Source organism: Staurois parvus, unplaced genomic scaffold (assembly GCF_062004578.1).
Source record: "Staurois parvus isolate SC_StPar_1 unplaced genomic scaffold, SC_StPar_1.0 ptg002347l, whole genome shotgun sequence".
Classification (NCBI taxonomy): domain Eukaryota; kingdom Metazoa; phylum Chordata; class Amphibia; order Anura; family Ranidae; genus Staurois; species Staurois parvus.
In genome coordinates, this window is record NW_028320143.1 from 33733 (window position 1) to 60473 (window position 26741).

The 26741-nt window shown below is 43.8% G+C and overlaps 1 protein-coding gene across 1 annotated transcript in view; it reads left to right on the forward strand.

Moving 5' to 3' along the window:
• The window catches only part of SOS2 (SOS Ras/Rho guanine nucleotide exchange factor 2), a gene marked incomplete at its 5' end in the record, with an annotated part of 96605 nt that overhangs the window by 16717 nt on the left and 53147 nt on the right, over nt 1–26741 (forward strand). The window contains 5 exons of the mRNA XM_089665783.1: nt 814–945; nt 4270–4434; nt 14415–14621; nt 20031–20174; nt 24172–24282. Of these exons, the coding sequence (XP_089521909.1) occupies nt 814–945; nt 4270–4434; nt 14415–14621; nt 20031–20174; nt 24172–24282 (759 nt within the window). The remainder of the gene's footprint in view (nt 1–813; nt 946–4269; nt 4435–14414; nt 14622–20030; nt 20175–24171; nt 24283–26741) is intronic.

Consider the following 26741-nt stretch of genomic DNA (forward strand, 5'->3'; position numbering starts at 1 on the left):
AGACGGGAGCAGGGGGCGGGGTCTAGCTGTGCTGTGTGTACCTATGGATGCACACATCTGTGGGGATGCACACAGAAGAGGAGGAACAAAGAGTGTCAGCAGGGGGGACGCCAGAATAAGCAGCTGCTCTGTGCAACACCATTGCACAGAGCAGGCAAGTATAGACACCTTTTTTTTATAAAACATTGACCTTACAAGCTTTTGAAGCTGCCTGTACACTGTAAGTTTTTTTTTTTTTTTTTTTTTTTTTTTAAAGACTCGTCCATCCACACAAACAAGGCGGATGAAGGAGTCCCCCTCCTGCCAGGATGGTGTATTCTGAAAGCTGCATTGGGAAAAATTTCCAACGTGTCCCTTCAGCAGAAATCTATCAAACAATTGACGAGTGAGGATGACCACACACTAATCGAAACTTGGTTGGTCCCTGCTGAACTGGCTGATTTTCGATCAGTGTATGACCAGCTATAGAGGAAAACTCCCAAACTGAAGGAAATTCCACTCTTAGATGGTTATCCTCCAGAACATGCACCCCCCCAGAAGATTTACCCTCACCTCTCATTCTGGGGACAACTCTAGAATTTTTGATTCCCCCCCATTTTCTTTCTCTGTGACAGTGGTGACCAGTACAAATGGTGACCAGTCCATCCCCCCAATGGACACAGACTGCAATAAAAACTTGTTACAGGGTCTAACTCTTCACAGCTACCCAAAATGTACAAAATGGTTTTGCCTAGAGATGCACATTAAAAATTACATGTATAATTTCATTTTTCTATATTTCACATTGTTTTTCTTTTTTTTTTAATATATCAGGAAAGAGTCCAAAAGACTTTTCCCCACCCGATCGATAAATGGGCCATAGCAGATGCTCAGTCAGCCATAGAAAAACGCAAGCGAAGGAACCCCCTGCTTCTGCCTGTCGATAAAATCCATCCATTGCTAAAGGTAAGTTTACTATTTACTATTATAGTTGAAAGGGTATGTCAGTGCAAAAAAAAAAGATATGTATGCAGTACATCTCTGCACTACATTCAGATGTCCCCATATTGTATCCTTTTGTAGGCTGTGCAAGTATCTATTTTATTATTTATTGCAGGTATTTATATAGTGCTGACGATTTACGTATATATTGTACATTCACTTCAGTCTCTGCCCTCAAGGAGCGTACAATCTAAGGTCCCTAACTCACATTCATGTATATACGGACCAATTCAGACAGGAGCCAATAAGCTACCAGCATGTCTTTGGCGTGTGGGAGGAAACCGGAGTACCTGGAGGAAACCCACGCAGGCACAGGGAGAACATGTAAACTCCATGCCGGTAGTGTCACGGTTGAGATTCAAACCAACAATTGTAGTGTAGCCAGGAGGAAGTGCTAACCACTTAGCCACTGTACTGCCTGCAGTATCTAAAAAATACCTGCTGGTCCTGGCACAGATTCCCTCAGATTTTAATTTCCTGTTGTGGGTTGACAACACAGTGCCTTATGCAGGCCATACATGGCTCGGATTCTGAACGATTTGTTGTTCCGAAAATTGGAAACGTCGTTCGTTCGGTAATCCGATGGTGCCATCATTGATTTCGAAAATCGGCCAACCAAGTCATAAAGTTCACCCCATATAACAGACAAAACTTCTGTTTCTTCCAGGTCACGGCTCATACACATATTCTTTTCAGAAAAATGATCGTACGATTTGACCATTATTGAGTTGAAAATCGGTCGTTTTTCACAAATTTTCCAACATGCCCAATCACCGAAAAGGGGAGGAACCACGAAAATCGGCCGGTGCCATTGACCCACTAACAGAATGAAAATCGGCCAATTATTCTTAGGCCCGATTTGCGGATGAAAAATCGGTCGATTTTTCAACCCATGTATGACCGGCCTTACCTGGACCAAAATGACAAAGAAAGGTGTCAGCTATAGAGTAGCAAAGGATTAGAACCCCAGGTCAACTTTTTATTGCTGTCTGTGTCCCCACTGGGGAGGTCCATCCTAGAGACAGTTGAGAATTCCCAAATATTAGAGTATTTAGGGCAACAGGAGGTGAGGTTAAATCTTTTAATGGGGAAACCTGTTTCAATGGCTACTGTCTGAGAGGGAATTTCTCTTCAGATTGAAGTGACTACCCTTCACTTCCTGGTGTGTATCCAAGGACAGAAATTGAAGGAATATATCCCAAGTGGGACAAAGGTGTCCGTTTATGACAAAGAGAATAGCTGCGATTCAGAGGGTCGCAGCTATTCTGTGGTCATTCACAGTTTATGACACTCAGGAGATCAGAGGAGAACATGTTCAGCCCTTCTCTGGAGATCTGTGTTCTCCCTCCAGATTGTCCAGCCCAGAGCTGAAGAATCGGAGGGACCGCAAACTAAGCAGAGATAATTTACCTCTGCTTAGTAAACTGATCTTTTACTGTAATCTCGCGAGATTATAGTAAAATCAGCCGTTTTCCAGCGTTTGTAGACCGTTCTCCAGCGTTTGGAGACCGTTCTCCCTTCGTTCGGAGAACTGCTTCATAAAAGGCATTCACAGGAGAACTGAGCAGCGATCATTTACCGCTGGTTCATAAACGGACACCATAGACAGGAAAAAAAAAACACAACAGGGGTTCTATACTTTACCAAAACTAAAAATAATAGTGGCTACAGAGATACTTGAAAGCTTAGAAGACTCTATGGGGGTTATTTTCCTAAAACTGTGCAAAATCTTTTGCAGCTCTGCATAAAAGCCAATCAGCTTCCAAGTTTGAGTACTGTCCGTGATACTTTTTTAATTTGCACTAACATACAATTTTGAGGACAAGCTTTCAGGGTATGTCCCCTTCTTCAAAGTCCAAGCAGTACTATTACAAATCACAAAGTTTAAGCAGAATGTTAGAAGGGATAAAAAAAAAAAAAAAAAAAAAAATTAATTAATGAATAAAAAGGTGGCCTAAAGACTGTCAGACTGGGAAGAAAAGTGCTAGATGACGCTGGACGTCCTGCAGCCAGAAAATGAGGCAGGCTGTATCCGACTTGCTGCAGCTTCTAATGTACATTCTGAGAATCTCACAGTGTGCAGTGAAATCAGCTTATTTCAGTACAGGAGAGCAGCCGGTATACAGTTGCAAGAAAAAGTATGTGAACCCCTTGGGATTACGTGGAGTTTTGCATGAATTGGGCATAAAATGTGCTCTGACCGTCATCTACGTCACAACAATAGAAGAACACAGTCTGCTGAACATAATACTACACAAACATTAGATGTTGCCATGGTTTAAAACCAAGATTGAGTTGGTTGGGAAGAACACACAACACTATGTGTGGAGAAAAAAAGGCACAGCACACCAACATCAAAACCTCATCCCCACTGTGAAACATGGCGGAGGGAGCATCATGGTTTGGGGCTGCTTTGCTGCCTCAGGGCCTGGACGGATTGTTGTCATTGATGGGAAAATGAATTCCAGAGTTTATCAAGACATTTTGCAGGAAAACGTACGACCATCTGTCCGTCAACTGAAGCTCCGCAGAGGATGGGTGATGCAACAGGACAATGACCCAAAGAATACAAGTAATTCAACAAAACAATGGCTGCAACAGCACAGAATACGCCTTCTGGAGTGGCCCAGTCAGAGTCCTGACCTTAACCCGATTGAAATGCTGTGGCATGACCTTAAGAGAGCGATTCACACCAGACATCCCAAGAATATTGCTACACTGAAACAGTTTTGTGAAGAGGAGTGGTCCAAAATGACTCCAGATCGTTGTGCAGGTCTGATCTGCAACTACAGGAAACGTTTGGTTGAGGTTATTGCTGCCAAAAAGAGGGTCAACCAGTTATTAAGTCCAAAGGTTCACATACATTTTCCTCCCTGCACTGTGAATGTTTACATGTTATGTGCAATTAAACCTTGGCAACATCTAATGTTTGTGTAGTATTATGTTCAGCAGACTGTGTTCTGCTATTGTTGGGACTTAGATGACGTTCAGAGCACATTTTATGCCCAATTCATGCAAAACTCCACGTAATCCCAAGGGGTTCACATACTTTTTCTTGCAACTGTACCTGTGCAGCTTAAATACGTTCTATCATTCTTTCAGTGAAGGTGGATTTTGTTTAATATAAAATCGGGCTCTTTGTTCCCCATACTGTACATTGTAGTCTATAGTGATTGGTCGTGGTAGTGAACATGGACTGTCGTTCTGTTACTCTTTTGTGTTAGATATGTTTATATTTTTTTCTGCTGGTTAATCATTTTGTTGCCTTCTTCCCATTTTGTTCCTCAGGAGGTACTTGGTTACAAAGTGGATTATAACGTATCTCTCTACATCGTGGCCGTGTTGGAATACATTTCAGCTGATATTCTGAAGCTAGCTGGAAATTATGTCTTCAACATCCGCCATTATGAGATCTCTCAGCAGGACATTAAAGTGTCCATGTGCGCTGATAAGGTAAGATGATTGCATGGGGTCAGTTCCCGACTTACAGAGAGTCGGATGGAGCAGCAGACGGAACCCGTAGTGCAGTTGCATTGAAGTGTTACTAAACCCGCAACAGTACAATCAGTCTGTAGCTGCAGTAAAGCATGCTTGTTATACTCACTGTGGGACCTAATGGGTTAATCCTCTGCATTGTGTAAAAAGGCTGTTTGATCCTGTCTTCTCTGCCCCTCCTCTTGTTCAGATGTCCATGTCTTATCTCCCGATAAGACAGACTGAACCGTAGCCATTCTGCACATTCACACTCAGTTTAGTGTGTATTGCTAGAGAGGTTTTTTTTTTTCTTGGGAGAGTGCATGTGATCAGCACAGGGCCAATCACTGTCCAGACAGAGGAGTTCTGCATCCTCCTAGAGCAGAAAGAAAACTCCTATAAGCGTTAACCCCTTCACGCCGGCGCCTCCCGGCCCTTTAAGGGTTCCAGAAGCCGGGGGGGCGGGTTTTAAGGTCATGGGACGCGCCGTCACGGTGGTCACATGATTGGGAAAGGTCCCGATCAAAAGAGGAGATCGGGACCTTCCCGTGAATACCGGACATGTGTGCTGGGAATGCTCTCGGCACATATGTCCTTTTTTAATAGAACGCAAATGTGCGGCCGCTCTGCGTCTAGGCCCAGATGCCGGGAGGCCACACATTTGTGTGCAGCCGGCGTGAAGAGGTTAACATGTGCTCTGCTGGACACTGATAGAAATCACAAGACTGCTTTAACTGCTGATGAGAAAAGGTATTTTTGCAGTTTATATTTACTAATATAATTGCATTTCCATGTTCTGTGTACTGTGGGCACCAGATATAGTGAATGCGGGGTCTGGGGAGACCAGATATAGTGAATGCAGGGTCTGGGGAGACCGGATATAAAGAATGCAGGGTCTGGGGAGACCAGATATAGTGAATGCAGGGTCCAGGGAGACCAAATATAGTGAATGCAGGGTCCTGGGAGACCAGATATAGTGAATGCAGGGTCTGGGGAGACCAGATATAGTGAATGCAGGGTCCGGGGAGACCAAATATAGTGAATGCAGGGTCCGGGGAGACCGGATATAGTGAATGCAGGGTCCTAGGAGACCAGATATAGTGAATGCAGAGTCCGGGGAGACCAGATATAGTGAATGCAGGGTCCGGGGAGACCAGATATAGTGAATGCAGAGTCCGGGGAGACCAGATATAGTGAATGCAGGGTCCGGGGAGACCAGATATAGTGAATGCAGGGTCCGGAGAGACCAGATATAGTGAATTTGGGGTCCTGGGAGATCGGATATAGTGAATGCAGGGTCCGGGGAGAGCGGATATAGTGAATGCAGGGTCCGGGGAGAGCGGATATAGTGAATGTAGGGTCCGGGGAGAGCGGATATAGTGAATGCAGGGTCCGGGGAGAGCGGATATAGTGAATGCAGGGTCCGGGGAGAGCGGATATAGTGAATGCAGGGTCCTGGGAGACCGGATATAGTGAATGCAGAGTCCGGGGAGAGCGGATATAGTGAATGCGGGGTCCGGGGAGAGCGGATATAGTGAATGCGGGGTCCGGGGAGAGCGGATATAGTGAATGCGGGGTCCGGGGAGAGCAGATATAGTGAATGCGGGGTCCGTGGAGAGCGGATATAGTGAATGCGGGGTCCGGGGAGAGCAAATATAGTGAGTGCGGGGTCTGGGGAGACCAGATATTGTGAATGCGGGGTCCGGGGAGAGCGGATATAGTGAATGCGGGGTCCGGGGAGAGCGGATATAGTGAATGCGGGGTCCGGGGAGAGCGGATATAGTGAATGCCGGGTCCGGGGAGACCGGATATAGTGAATGCGGGGTCCGGGGAGAGCGGATATAGTGAATGCCGGGTCCTGGGAGACCAGATATAGTGAATGCAGGGTCCGGGGAGACCGGATATAGTGAATGCCGGGTCCTGGGAGACCAGATATAGTGAATGCAGGGTCCGGGGAGACCGGATATAGTGAATGCCGGGTCCTGGGAGACCAGATATAGTGAATGCAGGGTCCGGGGTTTAGTAACACTTTAACAATTTCAGCTCTAGCAGTTTCCTACACCAGAGCAGTTTTAGAATGCATCTGTTGGCTTATATTTTGCTAATAACTGTCATTACTTCGTATCAAAGGGAACATTACATCATTATTAGGGGAAAAGTGGGCAGCTTTGTTTTGGTGGTATTTTTTTTAATTCTTGGAATACACATCAAATTCAGGTACTTGAAGTGGTATTAAACCACCCATGATGTCAAACACAATAAAAAAAATACATTTTGGGTTTGCATACATTTTAATATCTGCCTGTAAAAGGTTTCGTTCGCGTTTTCAGAAAAAATGAAAATGTGAACCAACACCATACAGCCAACCCCCCCCCCCCCCCCGCCCCATCATCCAACCCCTCCTGGTCGCTGCTGCACTTAAAGTAGTTGTAAAGGCGCTTCCATGCATGAAGATGAAAACCTTCTGTGTTCAGCAGTGCCCCAAGCCCCCCCCCCCCAAAACTTACCCGGTCCCCACTCTGATTCAGTGATGTGCTCTTCAAGGACCCTCCCTCCTCATTGGCTGAGACAGCAGCAGAAGATATTAGTTCCCACTACTGTCAATCACAGCCAGTGAGCCAATGAGGAGAAGGCAGGGCCGAGCTTCGCTCCATGTGAGAATGGACAGACAGCAGCAGCAGCTCCTGGGCGAGCCTGCTCAGGCACCCCCATAGTAATCTGCTTGCTGTGATGGCACCTGGTAAGAAGGAGGGGCTCCTTGAGCGCTTGTGGGGTACCTGAAAAGAGGAGGATCGGGACTGCTCTGGGCAAAAACTATTACATAGAGCAGGTAAGTATTACATTTTTGTTATTGGAAAAAAAAAGAGTCAAGCCTTTAATATCACTTTAACTCCAGAGGGTGATACAGGTTCACTGTCCACACAGACCAGTGTAGTGGTCCTACAAAGTGAGGTATTGAACACCTCATACCTACACACCCAGTCAGCCACCTCACCCAGACATGGCGTAGGCATAGTAGGTATTTGTAGTGTTTTAAAGCAATAAAACACAGGGAAATGTGCATGTTTAAGGGATTAATGTTATCTTGAAGAGGGGCTTTAAATAAATATACCATTATTTCCTGTTATTCAGACAGGAAGTGAGGGTAAATCTCCAATAGGGACACAGAAACAAAAATCTAATGGGGATTTCAGTCTTCCCCTACTCTACTAAAGAGAACCATTTTTATTTCTGTATATGTTGCTGTGGAAAGTTGTTTTTTTTGGTTTCGTTGGGGATTATTTTCTGTGCCTGCGTTTATTCATCATTTATTTAAATTTGAGCACATTTGATGTTTTAGTCCCATTTGGACTATTTGGATGGTTCACTATCACTTATAGATCCAATTAGGATCAATTTGGGCACATAAGTCCCTTTTGTGAACTATTCTGGATATTTTCACCACTTATAGATTTTATCAGGATTTATTTACACTCGTTTGTGTGAATACTGCTGAATATTTTGGTATATTTCTCATTTATTGTATTCACCTTTTTGATCTCGGGGAGATCACATTTATATATCACATTATAGGCAGCACCTGTGAGGTTTTTTGGTTTGGGTGTATTGCATATTTTGATTATTTATCATTGATTCTTATTTATGTGAAATCTTAATATGTTCTTATAATTTCCACTTATATTTGTGTGTTGCGCATATATATTTTGGTATTAGCGCCACACAGGGGCGGACTGACCATTTGTAAACTCGGGCCCTGCCCGAGGGCCCGGGGTCAGTAGAGGGCCCCATGAGATGCCCCTGGTACCTTTTTCATAGGCTTTTTTGAGTTTGGGCAAGGACACAGGGGCCCCATGATCCCTATTGCCCGGGGGCCCCATGAGTTGTCAGTCCGCCCCTGGTGCCACATCATTTTTTTGTTTTTCATTGGAGATCATCAGGTATATGACTGGATGTTGGTAGCTTCATTAGTTTTGTAGGGCTTTAGGCAGGAGGTTTCCATACTTATTAGTCCTTTAAAAGGATCTGCAGTCCTGCGGGGTGGGAAGGATTGGCCGATCATGTGACCACTGTAGTGGTTATGTGATCGAGCGCCAGTCCCGCCAACTCCCAATCATTAGTAGGGACTGAGAGATGTCTTTGACAGCTTGGTTACTGTACTCTGAGTGCGCTCTCGGCACAGAATGCTCTGCTGTGCCTGGATGAATGTGTGTGCCCAAGGCTCACCCTCTTTGCTGCTGCGCATATGGGTTATGTTGGTGACAAGAGGCTAATGCTGGGTGATTTGACTGGTAAAGGGGGGTGTATATCTATTCTATATATCTATTTTATGACAGATGATCGGGTAGGCTGATATAAAGGTAGATGGTTTTGGTGGCCTGTGAATGGACAGGGATGTTCTAATCATAGAGAACACCACCACGCTCCTTCTTTCCACTCCTTGTCCTACAACAATAGTCTGGGTGAGGTAGCTGGCTGGGTGTGTGCGTAGGTATAAGGTGTTCAATGCCTCACTTTGTAAACACGGTTTGTCCTTCATTTGATAATAACTCTATGGAAATGAACTGGGTACACAGAAAGTGGGAAAGGGAACGCCAGACACCACGCCATGCTACAAACAGGAAGAGAAGCCAGGCATGCCTCCTTCAAGACGCACAGTATGCACGTTGTGCTGCATTGCCATGTGTATTGCACTCTACTGTACAATTTGTTTAGGTGGCTTTTACAGTAATTGGAACTGCAATGCACTTCACATGGAGCACGTGTGTTTTCCTGTATACGTAGCGTGCATTTTAGTGTATGTAGCCACAATGCACAAGTGGCAAAATTGAGGTTCTGAGTGGAACCTGTCCTGTTAAATCGCTGTATGGTCTTGGCCATCGTGCTGCAACTTAGTTTCAGGGTCTTGACAAGCTTCTTATAGCTCCTAGGCCAGTGGTTCTCAACCTGTGGGTCACGACCCCTTTGGGGTTCGAACGACCCTTTCACAGGGGTCGCCTAAGACCATCGAAAAACACATATTTCCAATGGTCTTAGGATCCGACACACCGCTCCTCTATCCGTCTCCAGGTGGGTCCGCCCACATGCAGATACACCCACATACGAGTACCCGGCGTGATGACATCATCACGCCAACCCCATCACATACACCCTGCACAAATACAGATGTATGTGACAGGGTTGGCGCCATAATGTACTTATGTGGACCAGTCACACATGTGTAAAGAGCAGCTACTGTGTAGAAAGCAGCTACTGTGTAGAAAGCAGCTACTGTATAGAAAGCAGCAGTATTGGAGGTAAAACGACACTTCATGAATTATAATTACTGGGTAAATGTAAAATCATGAAAATACATCCTGCATATCAGATATTTACATTACGATTCATAATAGTAGCAAAATTACAGTTATGAAGTAGCAACGAAAATAATTTTATGGTTGGGGGTCACCACAAAATGAGGAACTGTTTTAAAGGGTCGCGGCATTAGGAAGGTTGAGAACCACTGGTCTAGGCCATCCCTTGTACCACTTAACGAGTCACATGACACCGGGGAGGGAAAATGGCTAATTGTGCCAAATATGGACATTTTCACTTAGGGGTGTACTTACTTTTGTTGCCAGAGGTTTAGACATTAATGGCGGTGTGCAGGGGCGGACTGACCATTTGGAAATTTGGGCACTGCCCGAGGGCCTGGGGTCAGTAGGGGGCCCCATGAGATTCCCCTGGTACCTTTTTCATAGGCTTTTTTTTAGTTTGGGCAAGGACACAGGGGCCCCATGATCCCCTATTGCCCGAGGGCCCCATGAGTTGTCAGTCCGCCCCTGCCTGTGTGTTGAGTTATTTTGAAGGGACAGCAAATTTACATGTTATACAAGCTGTACACTCACTACATCACATTGTAGCAAAGTGTCATTTCTTCAGTGTTGTCACATGAAAAGATGGAATCAAATATTTACAAAAATGTGAGGGGTGTACTCACTTCTGTGAGATACTGTACATTAAACAGAGACATTTCAAAAAGTTTAATTGGCTGCCATGCAGTGAGAGACAGTGCAATGCCTCACACTGCACTGCAAAAAAGTACTTCATGCAGTAAATTACTTCTAATGTAAGAAAACAAGTGCAGCGCTATATAAAAATAAATAATAAATAAAGTGCAGGTAATTATCAATAGACTATATAAATCGTCCCAAAATAGAAACAGCAATATAAATTCTCAATACGAAGATGCCCAAGGTGATGTTAAATATCTCGTGTGACAGTGACAGTCCCCAATAATATTGATGGACAAATATCTCCCGGAGTGAATCAAGATAATTCGGTGATGTGTGACCAATAGAAAGATTGCCCACTCAATCTTAATGCGCATAGATCAAATATACCAGAACTGGCAGTTCTTTTTAGGGTACAGCCTGGGACAAGATCCTCTCCTCTGCAGGTGTGGGTGCTAGAGATGTCACTCAACAACGCCCTTAACCGGATATATTGCGATGGGATCTGGTCAAAAGAGGTTCCCCCCTCTGGTCCTGGTAGAATACCTGGGATCCTGGGATAAATTACTGGAGGTCACATCAGCCCTATTCCACACTGTTTTTTTACATTACAGTTTCAAGAAAAAGTATGTGAACCCCTTGGGATTACGTGGAGTTTTGCATGAATTGGGCATAAAATGTGTTCTGAACGTCATCTAAGTCACAACAATAGAAGAACACAGTCTGCTGAACATAATACTACACAAACATTAGATGTTGCCATGGTTTAATTGCACATAACATGTAAACATTCACAGTGCAGGGAGGAAAAAGTATGTGAGGCCCTAGCTTAATGACTTCTCCCAGAGCTAATTGGAGCCAGGAGTGAGCCAACCTTGACTCCAATCAGTGTGATGATATTGGATGTGTTGCTGACAGCTGTCCTGCCCTTAAAAAACACACACCTGTTTTGGGTTTACTGGTTTCAAGAAGCACTGTCTGATGTGAACCATGCCTCGCAGAAAAGAGCTCTCAGAAGACCTACGATCAAGAATTGTTGACTTGCATGAAGCTGGAAAGGGTTACAAAAGTATCTCCAAAAGCCTTGATGTTCATGTGTCCACGGTAAGACAGACTGTCTACAAATGGAGAAAGTTTAGCACTGTTGCTACTCTCCCTAGGCGTGGTCGTCCTGTAAAAATGACTGCAAGAGCACAGCGCAGAATGCTGCAGGAGGTAAAGAAGAATCCCAGAGTGTCAGCTAAAGACCTACAGAAATCTCTGGCACATGCTAACATTTTTGTTGACACATCTACAATAAGGAAAACATTAAACAAGAATGGAGTACATGGGAGGACACCACGGAGGAAGCCATTGCTGTCCAAAAAGAATATTGCAGCACGTTTGAAGTTTGCAAAAGAGCACCTGGATGTTCCACAGCACTACTGGCAAAATATACTGTGGACAGATGAAACCAAGATTGAGTTGTTTGGGAAGAACACACAACACTATGTGTGGAGAAAAAAAGGCACAGCACACCAACATCAAAACCTCATCCCCACTGTAAAACATGGCGGAGGGAGCATCATGGTTTGGGGCTGCTTTGCTGCCTCAGGGCCTGGACGGATTGTTGTCATTGATGGGAAAATGAATTCCAGAGTTTATCAAGACATTTTGCAGGAAAACATACGACCATCTGTCCGCCAACTGAAGCTCCGCAGAGGATGGGTGATGCAACAGGACAATGACCCAAAACATACAAGTAATTCAACAAAACAATGGCTGCAACAGCACAGAATACGCCTTCTGGAGTGGCTCAGTCAGAGTCCTGACCTCAACCCGATTGAAATGCTGTGGCATGACCTTAAGAGAGCGATTCACACCAGACATCCCAAGAATATTGCTACACTGAAACAGTTTTGTGAAGAGGAGTGGTCCAAAATGACTCCAGATCGTTGTGCAGGTCTGATCTGCAACTACAGGAAACGTTTGGTTGAGGTTATTGCTGCCAAAGGAGGGTCAACCAGTTATTAAGTCCAAAGGTTCACATACTTTTTCCTCCCTGCACTGTGAATGTTTACATGTTATGTGCAATTAAACCATGGCAACATCTAATGTTTGTGTAGTATTATGTTCAGCAGACTGTGTTCTTCTATTGTTGTGACTTAGATGACGTTCAGAGCACATTTTATGCCCAATTCATGCAAAACTCCACGTAATCCCAAGGGGTTCACATACTTTTTCTTGCAACTGTATTTACATTACATTTACATTATTTATTTGGAAAGGTTTGTGGTTCCTTTTTGGTGCAATAGCTGCTATCGTAAGCGCTCGCTTGATTTCCTATTGTTCTTATCTAGTAAATTATTTCTGCTCACAGCACGCAACATAGTGGTGTGAACCAAGCAGATAAGGAGACAAGGTATTTTGTGGTGGTACTGGAATGGCCACCCAATGCAGTCCCACCGTATCTGGTGTGAGGGCCATCCTGTGCGATTCACATGCAGGTCTGTGCAGTGCAATTTCAGCCCATTCATACTGAATGGCCTAAAAATCGCACAGCACTGCAGCAAAACTAGTGCATGCACTACTTTTACAAACGCACTGCAACCACATTGCTAGGTACATTTGTACCATATGATCCAGTGCAGGCAAACGCACTGCACATTCAATCTGTGTTTGGGGTGTCATCAACTTTATATTGACACACTGCAGATTGCAACTGCAGAGGGTTTTAAACACGGTGCAGGGAATGCACACGGAACGTGGGTTTCCCGCACCGCGTTCTGCAGTGAACTGGCCCTTAATGAACTCAACAATTTGCACACCTTTTGCTTTGAGGCACCTGGAATGTGAGGAGTGGACTCGCTTCTGGGAGATACTGTATATATACACACATGTACACACATATACTGTATATAACCACTTACTGTGCCTGCTTAGTTGTACATGGCACAATCATTATGTTTCCTCTACAGTCAGAGTGTCCCCCACCATTAGAAATCTATCTCTGGATATTCTGGTTATAGATCAAGTCCTGATGATGGCAGCAATTTTGAACCCCTGAAATGTGTTGGGGGGGGTTGGTGTCACTAGGACTGCAAGGTACCAGCAGCTATAAAACATTGCCAGGAGCTCTTAGGTACAATGTGTTTTAGCATTGGTCTGTGTCCCAGTTGGAGAGATTTACCATCATTCCCCCTCCTTACAGGAAGTGAGGGGAAATCTCTTGACTAGGGTTGAGGACTGCAATAAAAGCCTGACAGAGGACCTACCCCTTCCCTACGCTATCCGAAATAAGAAAAAGGTTTTATATGGAATAGTCTATAAAGCTCAGTTTAACCTCCGGTTCACAGCTATGGGGCCACGTTTTTCACGGGCATGAGAGCCCATTCATTTGAATGGACTCCTATGCCCTTGACACACAGGGAAGACGTCCCTGCACTTCTTTGGAAGACGCAGCCCGCACGGGAACCTCGGTTCCCAGTACGGTTGTGTTTTCCAGTGCGGGCGGCATGCCATTAGAACTAATGGCAGCCGCCCGCGGGTCCGCAGTTCTTTGTGCAGGTGGTGCGGCTGCACAGATTTTCATGCGGATCCGCAGCGGCACCACCCGCACAGATGTGAACCTAGGGTAAGGGCTCGTTCAGACTTCAATTTTTCTGCACGTGTTCTGCAAGGCCACAACAAAATCAATTGTTCTCTATGTGTCCTGTTCACACCACAACACTAGTATCATGTGCACATTTTTTTTCTGTGCAAGATTCTGTAACATGTATAAAACTCATTGAGACACGCATGAAAACTGATGCAAACTGATGCCTCTGCAGGTGAAATTTGCGCATCATTTTCCACCTGTTTTTCTGCACGTATGGTGTGAACAAGGAATAAATCTGCTAAACACATTCCAGGTATATCATCATTTTAACTCAAACTTTTTTTTTTTCTGTTGTTTGGTAAGAAACCTATTTTTTTTATACTCCCCATCAGGTCTTGATGGATATGTTTGACCAGGACGATGACATTGGCCTTGTTGCATTATGTGATGAGGAGCCTTCCTCCACAGGAGAGCTGAACTACTACGAGCTGGTGCGGAATGAAATAGCTGGAGAGAGGCAGTATCTGCGAGAACTGAACCTCATCATCAAAGTCTTTCGGGAAGCTTTCCTCGCAAACAAAAAGCTGTTTACATCTACTGTAAGTCATTTGTTTTTACCTTCTGTGCTGCCTTCCTTATTAGTGGGTCCTTTCCTACTGACCACAGTGGGAAATCTTGGAAATGCATCAGCGCAGTATGCAAAAATGGGTCCTTACAAAACTTTGTATGATTTTAAGGCCTCCAGTCCTTTTTCTCCCTTATATTTTTTTAGTGTGCAAAATAATCTTCACAGGGCGTTTGACAGAGATAAGGAATGATTAGGACTCCTTTTGGTTTTTTTTTTGTTTAGTTTTTTACAACTGTTACTCTCACTTTCTGTCTTTCTGACAATGGTTTCACCAGACAGGAAGTAGCGGAAAATCTGCAACAGGGACACTTATGGGCAGGGTGGATAAAAATCAATGATTTTTTTTTAAAAATCTGATTTTTTTAATTTAAATCAGATTTTTTTTAAATAAAATACATTTTGAGGAAAATATATTACCATCCAAAGGTTATTCCATCATGAAATAAATATTTGTTTTTTTAATTATGTAGAATAAGGCTGTATATGTTTAATTTTTTGGTAAATAAATTCCATGAATCCATTCACAATGTCATGCTCTTCCAGAGGTTTGTGTAAGATTATTGGGCAGTTTCTCTGCCTACAAGATATTATCACAGATGATTGGTTTACTTTTGCAGTTCTCAAAACTGAATCTGACTCAGCGGAGATCACATGCCTCTTCTTCACAGCAAAAATGTTATAACATGAACAGAGTTAAGAAAAAGACCTTCATCCTAACTTCTACAAACCTATGAATACAGAATCAACCCCTTCACTGCTAAGTTTCAAGAAGTTCAGTGAATAGAATAGAAACAATATTTTTCTGATTGTTTGGAGTGGAATAGATCTGCACAAGAAGAAAGTGAAACTAGGTGTGAGGAGGAAGGGGCTGACAGTCTAAGTTTCTTCAAATATATTGATTTTGTTTACCAAATTAGTTACAAACATGGATGTTTAAGCAAATCACATATGCTGGAATGTTATTGTTTCAGATGAATAAATCTATTTAAATTGTTATTATTAAGGTAATGATTATTTTTCTCCTTCCTAAGTACAACAGAAAAGTTGTCCAAATATGAGTGATTAACCTATTAAACTGGGGATAAAAAAACTAATAAGAAAAGTTGTTATTCTAAAAATCTTCATCTACTTGTATATTAAAGTTATACCAGCAAGAATTAGTCTTTATGTAGAAAACTAGGATTTACATCAAGCCTTACTGACTAGTGATTTAAATTAAATTAGTTTGCTTTAAATCAAATCCACCCTGCTTATAGGTATAAATATCTGCTTGGGAATTTTGCCTTTTCCTATTCTGCTAAATAAGGCCTCTTACATGGGCGAACTCCACCCGCTCATCAGCGGATCTGTCTGTTGATCCCCCACTAAGCAGACAGATGACAGGTCCGTGTCTGCTCCCCCTGTGCAGAGCAGACAGGGACACAGCCCACTGTTCTCTATGGGACGGTCAGATGTAAACGGACCACCTGTCATCCTCTCTAGGCCAGTGTTTCTCAATGTTTTTTCAATCAAGGCACCCTTTAAAATTATGGACAGTCTGGAGGCACCCTTTAAAATTATGGACAGTCTGGAAGCACCCCATTCTAAAATGGGGTGCCTCCAGACTGTCCATAATTTTAAAAAAGCACCTCATTCTAAAATGTGAAAAACTATGCGACCCCAGCACTGATGGAGAAGGGCAAGGGAGGGTCAAACTAGGATGCTGTGCAGGCAGCTAACATCCTTCTTATCAAATGATGATGTCATTAGATGTCAGGACGCCGACACTAGAAGGTCATAATGCTGCACAATGAAAACCTGTGGCTTTGTGTAACTAAATGGCAGGCTTGTTCCATCGCTGGCTTGTATACAAATTTTGGGCAATTTTTAGACATTTTGCCAAGGCACCTCTAAAGAAACCTCAAGGCACCCTGATTGAGAAAGGCTGCTCTAGGCAGATGAGGAATGGATCCCCCATCTGTCTGTTTTTAGCAGATCGGATGCAGGTGGGTGGGTCCATTTCATCTGCCTCCCCATAGAGAACAATGGATGGTCTGATCGGGCCTGCATGAAAAACAGACAGGTGGACCCGATCAGTTTGCCTGTGTGAAAGGGGCCTAAAAGCAGTTTAATTTCTGTTTGTGTTGTTGTTTGAGAATTCCCCCCACTTCCTGTCTGATAAATGATTGTCTGTAATTTTCTAAAAAGATTTATACCTGAAACATTTTAAAGACCTATCCTTACTGTCATACAGCACATTACATGGCCAGACAGGTGATGCATTTATTTTATGGTTCAGCAGCTCCATTACTATTTAAGCGACTTTATCACAGATTTTCTCTTTATCACGGACAGCATTCACTGGTCGTTTGCTTTTGTTCAACTTTTTTTTGGTTACGGACATTTATATTTACGTATCAGACTGGATGTCACTCCACTTCCTCATTTTTAACCTTTCCAAAACTGAGCTCCTAGTTTTCCCCCCAGCCAGTGCCCCTCTTCCCCCCTAACCTCTCCATCACGACCAACAACACCACCATCAGTCCCACCCTGCAAGCCAAAGTCCTAGGTGTCACTCTAGACTCCAACCTATCCTTCCAGCTCCATGTCCAATCACTGGCAAACTCATGCAGGCTCCACCTCTCAAGCATCTCCAAAACACGTTCCTTCCAACCCCGTGTCCAATCGCTGGCAAACTCATGCAGGCTCCACCTATGCAACATCTCCAAAACACGTTCGTTCCTAACCCCGGACACTACTAAACAACTCATTCACTCCCTTATTATCTCACGACTCGACTACTGTAACTCCCTCCTCACCGGCCTACCTCATCACAGACTATCCCCGCTTCAGTCTATCCTGAACTCAGCGGCCAGACTCATCCACCTTACCAACCGCACCGTATCCGCCACCCTCCTCTGTCATTCCCTCCACTGGCTCCACCCCCCTCTGTCATTCCCTCCACTGGCTCCACCCCCCTCTGTCATTCCCTCCATTGGCTTCCGATTGCCCAACGCATAAAATTCAAACTACTAACATTGACATACAAAGCCATTCATAACACTGCCCCAAACTACATCACCGACCTAATATCCAAATACCACCCAACCCGTAATCTTCGCTCCTCACAAGACCTCCTACTTTCTAGTTCCCTGGTCTCCTCCTCCCATGCCCGACTCCAGGACTTCTCCAGGTCTTCCCCAATCCTCTGGAACTCACTACCCCAATCCATCAGACTGTCACCTACCCTCCTCACCTTTAGGCGCACCCTGAAAACCCATCTCTTCAGGGAAGCCTACCCCGCCTCACCTAACAGCCGATCTCCTCCACTCCTCCTACCATTCCATCCCCCACAGCCACTTCCTCCTGTACCACTACCCCCTCCCTCCTAGATTGTAAGCTCCAAGGAGCAGGGCCCTATAACCCCTCGTGTTTTGTATTGTTACTGTATTGTCTCATGTTCTGTCCCCCACTATAATGTACAGTGCTGAGCAAACTTTTTGGCACTATATAAATACTGTATAATAATAATAATATGTTGTCTAGACAGGTAGCACCACACATTTTATTTTGTAAAATGTACGCCTATTATTATTATACAGGATTTATATAGCGCCAACAGTTTGCTCAGCGCTTTACAAAATGAAGGCAGACATTACAGTTACAATACAATTTGGTACAAGATGAAACAGAGGGCCTGGCTCGTTAGAGCTTACAATCTAGGAATATATGTCCATGCACACATAGGCTTTTATAGGAGTTTAGAGGCAGAAAAAACCCCACTGGCAGCACATCTAGGAACAGCGGTGTTTTGGCAATAAAACTGCTAGACGCCTGTAAATGTTCATTAATGCTAAGCATGTTGAGCGCTTGATCGTTAATTCATTTCAGTGGCCAGAATAAATTATTATTCTGGCCAATGCAATTAACACCCAAATTTTAGCGCATCTAAACGCATTACACATTTTTACATGCATCCAGCAGTTTTTGTGCCAATACAGAGATGTGTCACAAGCTGAGGCTTCTAGGAGAGTTTGCAAAATGTCCAATTTGTATGAGGCCTTAAAATGGATACCTTCTTATACAGCTGTTTGAGAGTAGAGGTATTTCCTGTGGCCTTTTAACCTCCCTGGCGGTATGATTATTTCAGATTTTTGGTGCTGAAAGCGGTACCATTATTTTGCATGGAAATATGTATTTTTTTTTATTGTAGGCCTGTAATTTTTAGGAATAACTCACTGAAATCTGTCCGAACAAGAGTCTAGTAAACATCCCGGGGATGATAAAATTTGAAACATGAAATCATAAATTATAATTTAATAAATAATCATAAAAAATAATAATATAATAATAATAAATTGAATTCAATAATATAATCAAACCAAAAACACTGAAATGTGAAATAGAGCGCCAAGTTCGCACATTGCTGAGCAAAGTCGCAGAATCGTTTTCAGTGTCTGATGAGGAATTTCCCCCACGAATCATTATCACTCAATTCTGCAAGTGGTTCTGATTTACTATCGCTGTTTTCTAGCCGGTCTAAAACCGCTTTTTACCTAAAGGGACGCTTTTTGGACGCCATGGACTTTTCTCAGGTTCCAGGCAGAAAGAACAGACAAAATGCAGGCAGGGCGCCGGACAAAGCACTCGGGACACAATGTATGTGAAATGGGTTGAAACAGCAATGTTTTGCTATGTAAAATTTGTTTGGAAAAAAATGACATTTTTTAAAATTTTCAAATATCCCGCCGGCACCCGTACGTCCCGACGTCACAGGGACCGGAACACAGAAGCCGGATGCCGGCATCGGGTGGAGGAGATGGCCGGGGACGCTGCAGGGGACACATCGCGGGAGCGAAGGACAAGGTAAGCTCTGCAGGGACTCCCTATGCAGCGCCGCATCGTAAGCCCGAGTGTAGCTCGGGGGGGGGGGGGGGGGGTTACCACTTTTGTTACAGAAACTCTGGAATACCGCCAGGGAGGTTAAAGTGCATTTATAGCCAAAACTGTTTCTCCTAGTTTTTGATGGAGTATTGAAGGGTTAAAACCACTGTCATTTAATTTTTTGCGGTGTCCCACAAATGCAACAAGAAGTGAGAGGAAATCTCTGAAAAGCAAGGGGAATTCCATTCTTAGACCAAGGTCACCAGAACACTTGTAACCTGTCCCCCTTCCCCTGAAAGATTTCCACTAACCTCCTGTTCTGATGACAGCTGCAAAATGTTGAATTTCCCGTCACTTCCTGGCTGTGACAGTGATCACATGGACAATTAGAGGGGCTAATCTACATAGACGGGACACAGATTGCAATGAAAATATACGGCTCTAATCTCCCCATACAATTTAATGAAATGATTTTATGTGTTTTAACATGTAATGCACTCCATATATCATCTTACAGGAAATCGAGATAATCTTCAGTAATATCCTGGACATCCATGAACTTACAGTGAAGCTCCTGGGTTTGATTGAAGATACTGTGGAGATGACAGATGAGAGCAGCCCACATCCTCTTGTCGGAAGCTGTTTTGAAGACTTAGCTGAGGTACAGACCATACGTTCTAAAGTAGACCTGAACTCAAAAAGTGAATATTTGCTAGGCTATAGGGAACATTTAGAAATGTTTATTGCGCCTAACCAGTACCCTGAAATATGTACCTTTTTTTTGTCTGGAATTCCTAAAAAAAAAAAGTGAACTTCCTGGTATGCAAGGGTGCCTGGGCAATTCCTGTTGCCTACAACCTTATGGATTTATGTGTGTGTTTTACTTCTAGTCTCTGGAGATATAAAGTGATATATAGAGATGTCACTTCTGTGCTGCTTACTGTTCTCTTTGCTGGAGGCTCTGACATGAGGAAGCAAAGCCTCGTCTCTACCAACATAGCCATCTCAAGAAAACACAGCAAAGATTAAAGCCGGTCATACATTGATCAGTTTTTTTTTTTCTTTGATCAGCCTGTGGACTGGTCAAAAAAAACTTAATGGAATCTCCCATCCACACAAGCGAGATCAATGAGAGAATTCCCCCCCCCCCACTGCGCTATTGTGTTCTGAGAGCGGCACTCCTCTGTCAGAATGCACTGATTAGCACTGCAGGTGATTGGTGTCAAGCGCTGATTGAATGAAAATTTACCAACAGTCCCGTTCGGGAGGAGTCGATTTGTTATATTGACTCTTCTGGAATAGGAACGGTCCTAGATGGATTGAAATTTGATTCATCTATGGCCAGCTTTAAGAATTCAGGAGTAAAGTGGTAGTAAACATAGGCAATTAAAAAAAAAATGTCCTGCAAGGCAATGGAATAATGTACTAGTATGCATCACCTACTAGGACATTATGAAATACTTACCTTAGAACGAAGCCCCCCAGTGGTGTGCTATCACCTCTGACAGTGCTTCCATCTTCCCCTGGCCTAGGTCCTTTGTATGGCTGAACCACGATGATATCACTTTATGGTACAGAGCTCTTAAGGGACGCACGGGTATTCCGCGCCACTTCAGAGCGCGTGGCGCTGGTGATGTCATCAGCTGCATCCAGTGTGAATATCTCTTAATGTTTAGGATATAGTCACTGTACCTATAGGTAAGCCATATTATAGGCTTACCTGTAGGTACAAGTTCAAAAGAAAGACTTTACTACCGCTTTACAGAAGTTCGTAATGAGGAAAGTTCAGCTAAAGGCAACACTGGGGAATAGTCCTTTGCCTTCTGCCTGATTTTTTTTTTTTTTTTAATTTATTTTTATTTTTTTCAGGGGCAGCTTCCTCAATTCAGTTCAGTCAGTGAACAAATGTGGAAATGTATCTAATCACTGAAAGACATTAGGGTGCCCTTTTATGAAACTGAGATCAGCGGCGATCCTAAGGATCGTTGCTGATCTCAGATCATTAGTGGTTTAGGAAACTGAGATGATCAATGGAGAACACATTCTCCTCCGCTGATCATCTCAGCACACAGACGGCCAGTGTATGAAGGAGCGATGTCAGCCCTTCACTGACGATCTGTGTTCTCCCTCCAGATTCTCCAGCCCAGAGCTGGAGAATCGGGAGGAACCTCAAATGAAGCAGCAGTATTTTACCGCTGTTTAGTAAACTGTGTTTGACTGATCTCTTACTGTATTCTCGCGAGATTATAGTAACAGTAGCCGTTTTCTAGTGTTCAAAGCGTTTGTAGATCGCTTCTCTCTTCTATTTATTTATTTATTTTTATTTTTTTGAGGGGCAGCTTCCTCAATTCAGTTTAGACAGTGAACAAATGTGGAAATGTATCTAGTCACTGAAACACATTATGGTGTCCTTTTATGAAACTGAGATCAGCAGCGATCCTAAGGATAGTTGCTGATCTCAGATCATTAGTGGTTTAGGAAGCAGAGATGATCAGCGGAGAACACATCTCAGCACACAGACTGCCAGTGTATGAAGGAGCGATGTCAGCCCTTCACTGGCGATCTGTGTTCTCCCTCCAGATTCTCCAGCCCAGAGCTGGAGAATCGGGAGGAACCGCAAACGAAGCAGCGATAATTTACCCCTGCTTAGTAAACTGTGTTTGACTGATCTCTTACTGTAATCTCGTGAGATTATAGTAACAGCAGCCGTTTTCTAGCGTTCAAAGCGTTTGTAGATCGCTTCTCTCTTCTATTTATTTTTATTTTTTTGAGGGGCAGCTTCCTCAATTCAGTTCAGACAGTGAACAAATGTGGAAATGTATCTAATCACTGAAAGACATTATGGTGTCCTTTTATGAAACTGAGATCAGCGGCGATCCTAAGGATCGTTGCTGATCTCAGATCATTAGTGGTTTAGGAAACTGAGATGATCAATGGAGAACACATTCTCCTCCGCTGATCATCTCAGCACACAGACGGCCAGTGTATGAAGGAGCGATGTCAGCCCTTCACTGGCGATCTGTGTTCTCCCTCCAGATTCTCCAGCTCAGAGGTCGAGAATCGGGAGGAACCGCAAACGAAGCCGCGATAATTTACCCCTGCTTAGTAAACTGTGTTTGACTGATTTCTTACTGTAATCTCGCGAGATTATAGTAACAGCAGCCGTTTTATAGCGTTCAAAGCGTTTGTAGATCGCTTCTCTCTTCTATTTATTTATTTATTTTTATTTTTTTGAGGGGCAGCTTCCTCAATTCAGTTCAGACAGTGAACAAATGTGGAAATGTATCTAATCACTGAAAGACATTAGGGTGCCCTTTTATGAAACTGAGATCAGCGGCGATCCTAAGGATCGTTGCTGATCTCAGATCATTAGTGGTTTAGGAAACTGAGATGATCAATGGAGAACACATTCTCCTCCGCTGATCATCTCAGCACACAGACGGCCAGTGTATGAAGGAGCGATGTCAGCCCTTCACTGGCGATCTGTGTTCTCCCTCCAGATTCTCCAGCTCAGAGGTCGAGAATCGGGGGGGAACCGCAAACGAAGCCGCGATAATTTATCCCTGTTTAGTAAGCGGTGCTTGACTGATCTCTTACTGGAATCTCGCGAGATTATAGTAACAGCAGCCGTTTTCTAGCGTTCAAAGCGTTTGTAGATCACTTCTCTCCTCATTCAGAGAACTGATCTACACCGCTTCATAAAAAGGCATTCAGAGGAGAACTGTCTCCTCTGAGAATGCCGGAGAACTGAGCAGCGGTCATTTACCACTGCATGATAAAAGGACACTTAAGTTGTTAATTATACAGCATAAAAATAGTTGGGTACACATGCCTAAATTCCAACAATGGTTTTATGTCAGAGTCGCAATAGCCTGACATAATATCTAGCCCGAGGAAAATGACTTCATGGGGAAGCTTTCCACCCCTCCCTAATAAAAGGTCTTCCCAAGTTATTTGCTGAAGTCTGGAAGAGTTTGTTTCACCCTAATTAGGAATACAATTTAGGAAATGTGATAAGTAGAGTCAATTGCACTATTGTCGTCTTAGAACAGGAGGTAAGTGTCATCTCTTTGGGACAGCTGTGCATCCAGAACCGATGTATTATAGAACAAATGCCTCCAGACGTAGCAACACCGTTTATTCATTTCAATAGCTGATCAAGCTTTGTTAAACATAAATAGTGCAGAACATGGAAAATATTTATGAGGCAAGAGAGAATGCAATAATCAGGCAGCTTATGCGCAGGTGGGCAAATAAGACCTAAACCCTTGGAAAAGACAACGTAGTCAACACCATGAAATCAACAAGAAGACTGCCAAACAGCCATCTGAAATTGGAGCTAAATGTAATTGTTTTCCAAGACCGTAAAATTCAAGGCATGCCGTGAATAACAGCTGTTACAGTTGCTTGTGCTCTTAACCGAACTGTTAAGCAATTATATGGCCGGCGTCATAGGCTGGGTTTGCACCTGCGCGTTGCAGTGTAATGCTTATGTATTGAAGTCGCACTGTGTTTGCAATCTGCTGCTGGTTTCAATACAAAGTTAACAACACCCCATATGCAGGTTGCAAACACAATGCATTTGCCTGCACCAGATCGCATGGTACAAAACGACCTTAGATGGGAAAATAACAAAACTTCCTGTATTGCACCCTTAGGAGCAAGCCTTCGACCCGTATGAAACCTTATCCCAGGACATCCTTGCCACCCAGTTCCAGGAGCATTTCAATAACCTCATGACTAAACCTAATGTTCCCCTGCATTTTCAGGTGAGGATTTTGTACATTGTGTCGATGACTCTGAGAATGCTTCATCTACCATTAGAGGTGAAGCACTGTATGCATCTGTCCATTTATGTAAAATGTATCTAAACCCAAGAACAAAAATGTAATATAATGAAACTTACCAGTCCCTATATAAGGTGGCTGCATTAGTTTTCTTTTTTAGTCTTTTTCTTTCTTTTCAGCTGGTGATTTTACATTTAACACACTTCCTGCCCTAGGAACCATTCACTGACTATACTGTATCTTTGGAGAATTGGCATCATAGCCCACAGACATTAAAATAACCTCCCTCTCACCTTTTCTCCGTAACCTATATAGGAGGAGTTCAGTAGTTCCCAGTATAGTTGGGAACAATGTAAAAATTAAGAGAGCAGCACAAGCTGAGAGCCCAGGAACTTGTGGGGTTACGAGATTTCTGGCAAGATCAACCGGTGGTTTTTTTGTGTGTTTTTTTAAATAAATATGATAAAATCTGTACTATGGTATTTTTAACAGACAAAAATTGAGGAAATAAAAGAAGGTATACATACCCTTTAAGTATGAAATTCATAGCATGCGACATTGCTCACCTGAATTTGCTGAAACAGTAGGGATAGTTGATTGAATAAGATGGACAACACAGACATTATGTCAGAGTTCCTCTTACTTGCACAATTTACTCACTAAGAGCTTAAAGCGGAGTTCCACCTTAAAAAAAAAAAAAAGTCAGCAGCTACAAAAACTGTAGCTGCTGATTTTTAAAATACAGCCACTTACCTGCCCCTCGGTCCAGCGGTGTCCTCACCACCGCTGGTTTCACCGGCCATCTTCTCTTCCTGGTGCCGGCATCTTCAGTGTGGGCACCCGGCTGTGACAGCTTGCGGCTTTACAGCCGGGTGCCCACTGCGCATGCGCAAGAAGCGCTGAACTTTGTGAATGGCCACGTAGTCCTCTGGGACCTGTCACGTGTACCAGAAGACTACGGGGAGGGAGGGGGGAGGACAACTTCCACTTCTGATTGCCCAGGCGATTGCAGCGGAAGTGGGAGTGGGCACCTGTCAAATTCGGGTACCGGCTGCCCAAAGGTGCCAATCCTTAATGGGGAGCGGGGGACAAAGACTTAAAACGGAACTTCCCCTTTTGGGTGGAGCTCCGCTTTAAACAGACACTGGGGGAGATTTACTAAAACTGGAGCAGTCAGCTTCTAACTTCAGCTTAACAATAAATCTCCATGCACACTGGGCATTTTAATAACGCTGGTAACGTGAGCTGTGTAAAGTCACGTAAAAACGCAAGTTTTTCAGCGTTTTTGCATTAGCAATTTTCTGCGTTTGCGGTATTTAGCGTTGTTTAGCATATTTTTTTACCCCCCACACATTTTTTTGTTCAAACAAAAGTCCAAAAATTTCGGTTTGCCTTATTTTACTGCGTTTTTCAGCGTTAGAATGTTTTTTACAGCTAAAAAAAAACCTCCTCTAGAAACCCGCTACCTCTGGGGTTCTTTTTCCAGCCAGAAAACACCCCTGCCAAAAAACACTGATTACAGCCTGTGTGTGCATGGACACATAGGATAACATACTGGCTTTAGAAAAAAAAAAGTGCCAAAAACAGCCGCTGTAAAAACGTCCGGTGTTCATGAGGACCAAAACATGGAAGCCAGTTGGTTAATATGCACAGCTGCACCAGATTCTGTGTGCACCAGTTTTGGTAAGACTTTCCCACTGTCTCCTTACCCATGCAGGGCAGAGTGACAATATTTCTGCAAAGGGTGTCCCCTGACCCCCTTACCTGCGCTCTCTCATAGCGGCTTGCTCCTCTGCAGCTGTGAAGAATACCCAGTATGTGACCTGCTTCCCATGATGTTACCATGCCTAGCTGCCAGTCCCTGGACCCTGTACTGTCCCAAGACCGGAGGAGTGCCATGACTGCTCCTGCAGGTTACCAGCTTAGTCGATTTTACTGTAAGCTGTGAGGGAGTGCAGGTATAATGAGTACAGTGTTCTCAGGGGGGCGACTTTTCAGAGACACTGTTACTATGATGAGTATAGTATTATCCGGGGGGGGGGGCTTTTGTTGCTTTTTCCAGCATGGGCAAGGTGGCAATGTTTCTTTAAGGGCCCGTTCACACTAGAATGCAGTGTGGGAAATCCACCTTGTGTGATAGTTTCCCGCACCACATTCAAATCGCACTGCCCTTGAGATCTGCAGTGGGTGTCAGTGCAAAGTTAACGACACCCCAAATGCAGGTTGCAAATGCAGTTTTTTTTTTTCCTACACCGGATCGTATCATACAAAGGTACCACGCGATCCGATTGCAGCGCTTTTCCACAATTAGTGCATGCACTTCTTTTGGTGCAGTGCAATTTCAGCCTGTTCAAAATGAATGAAATTGCACTGCGCAGAACTGCATGTAAATTGCACAGGAACTGCACAGCCTTCCTGTGAGATCCATATGCAGCTCCTAG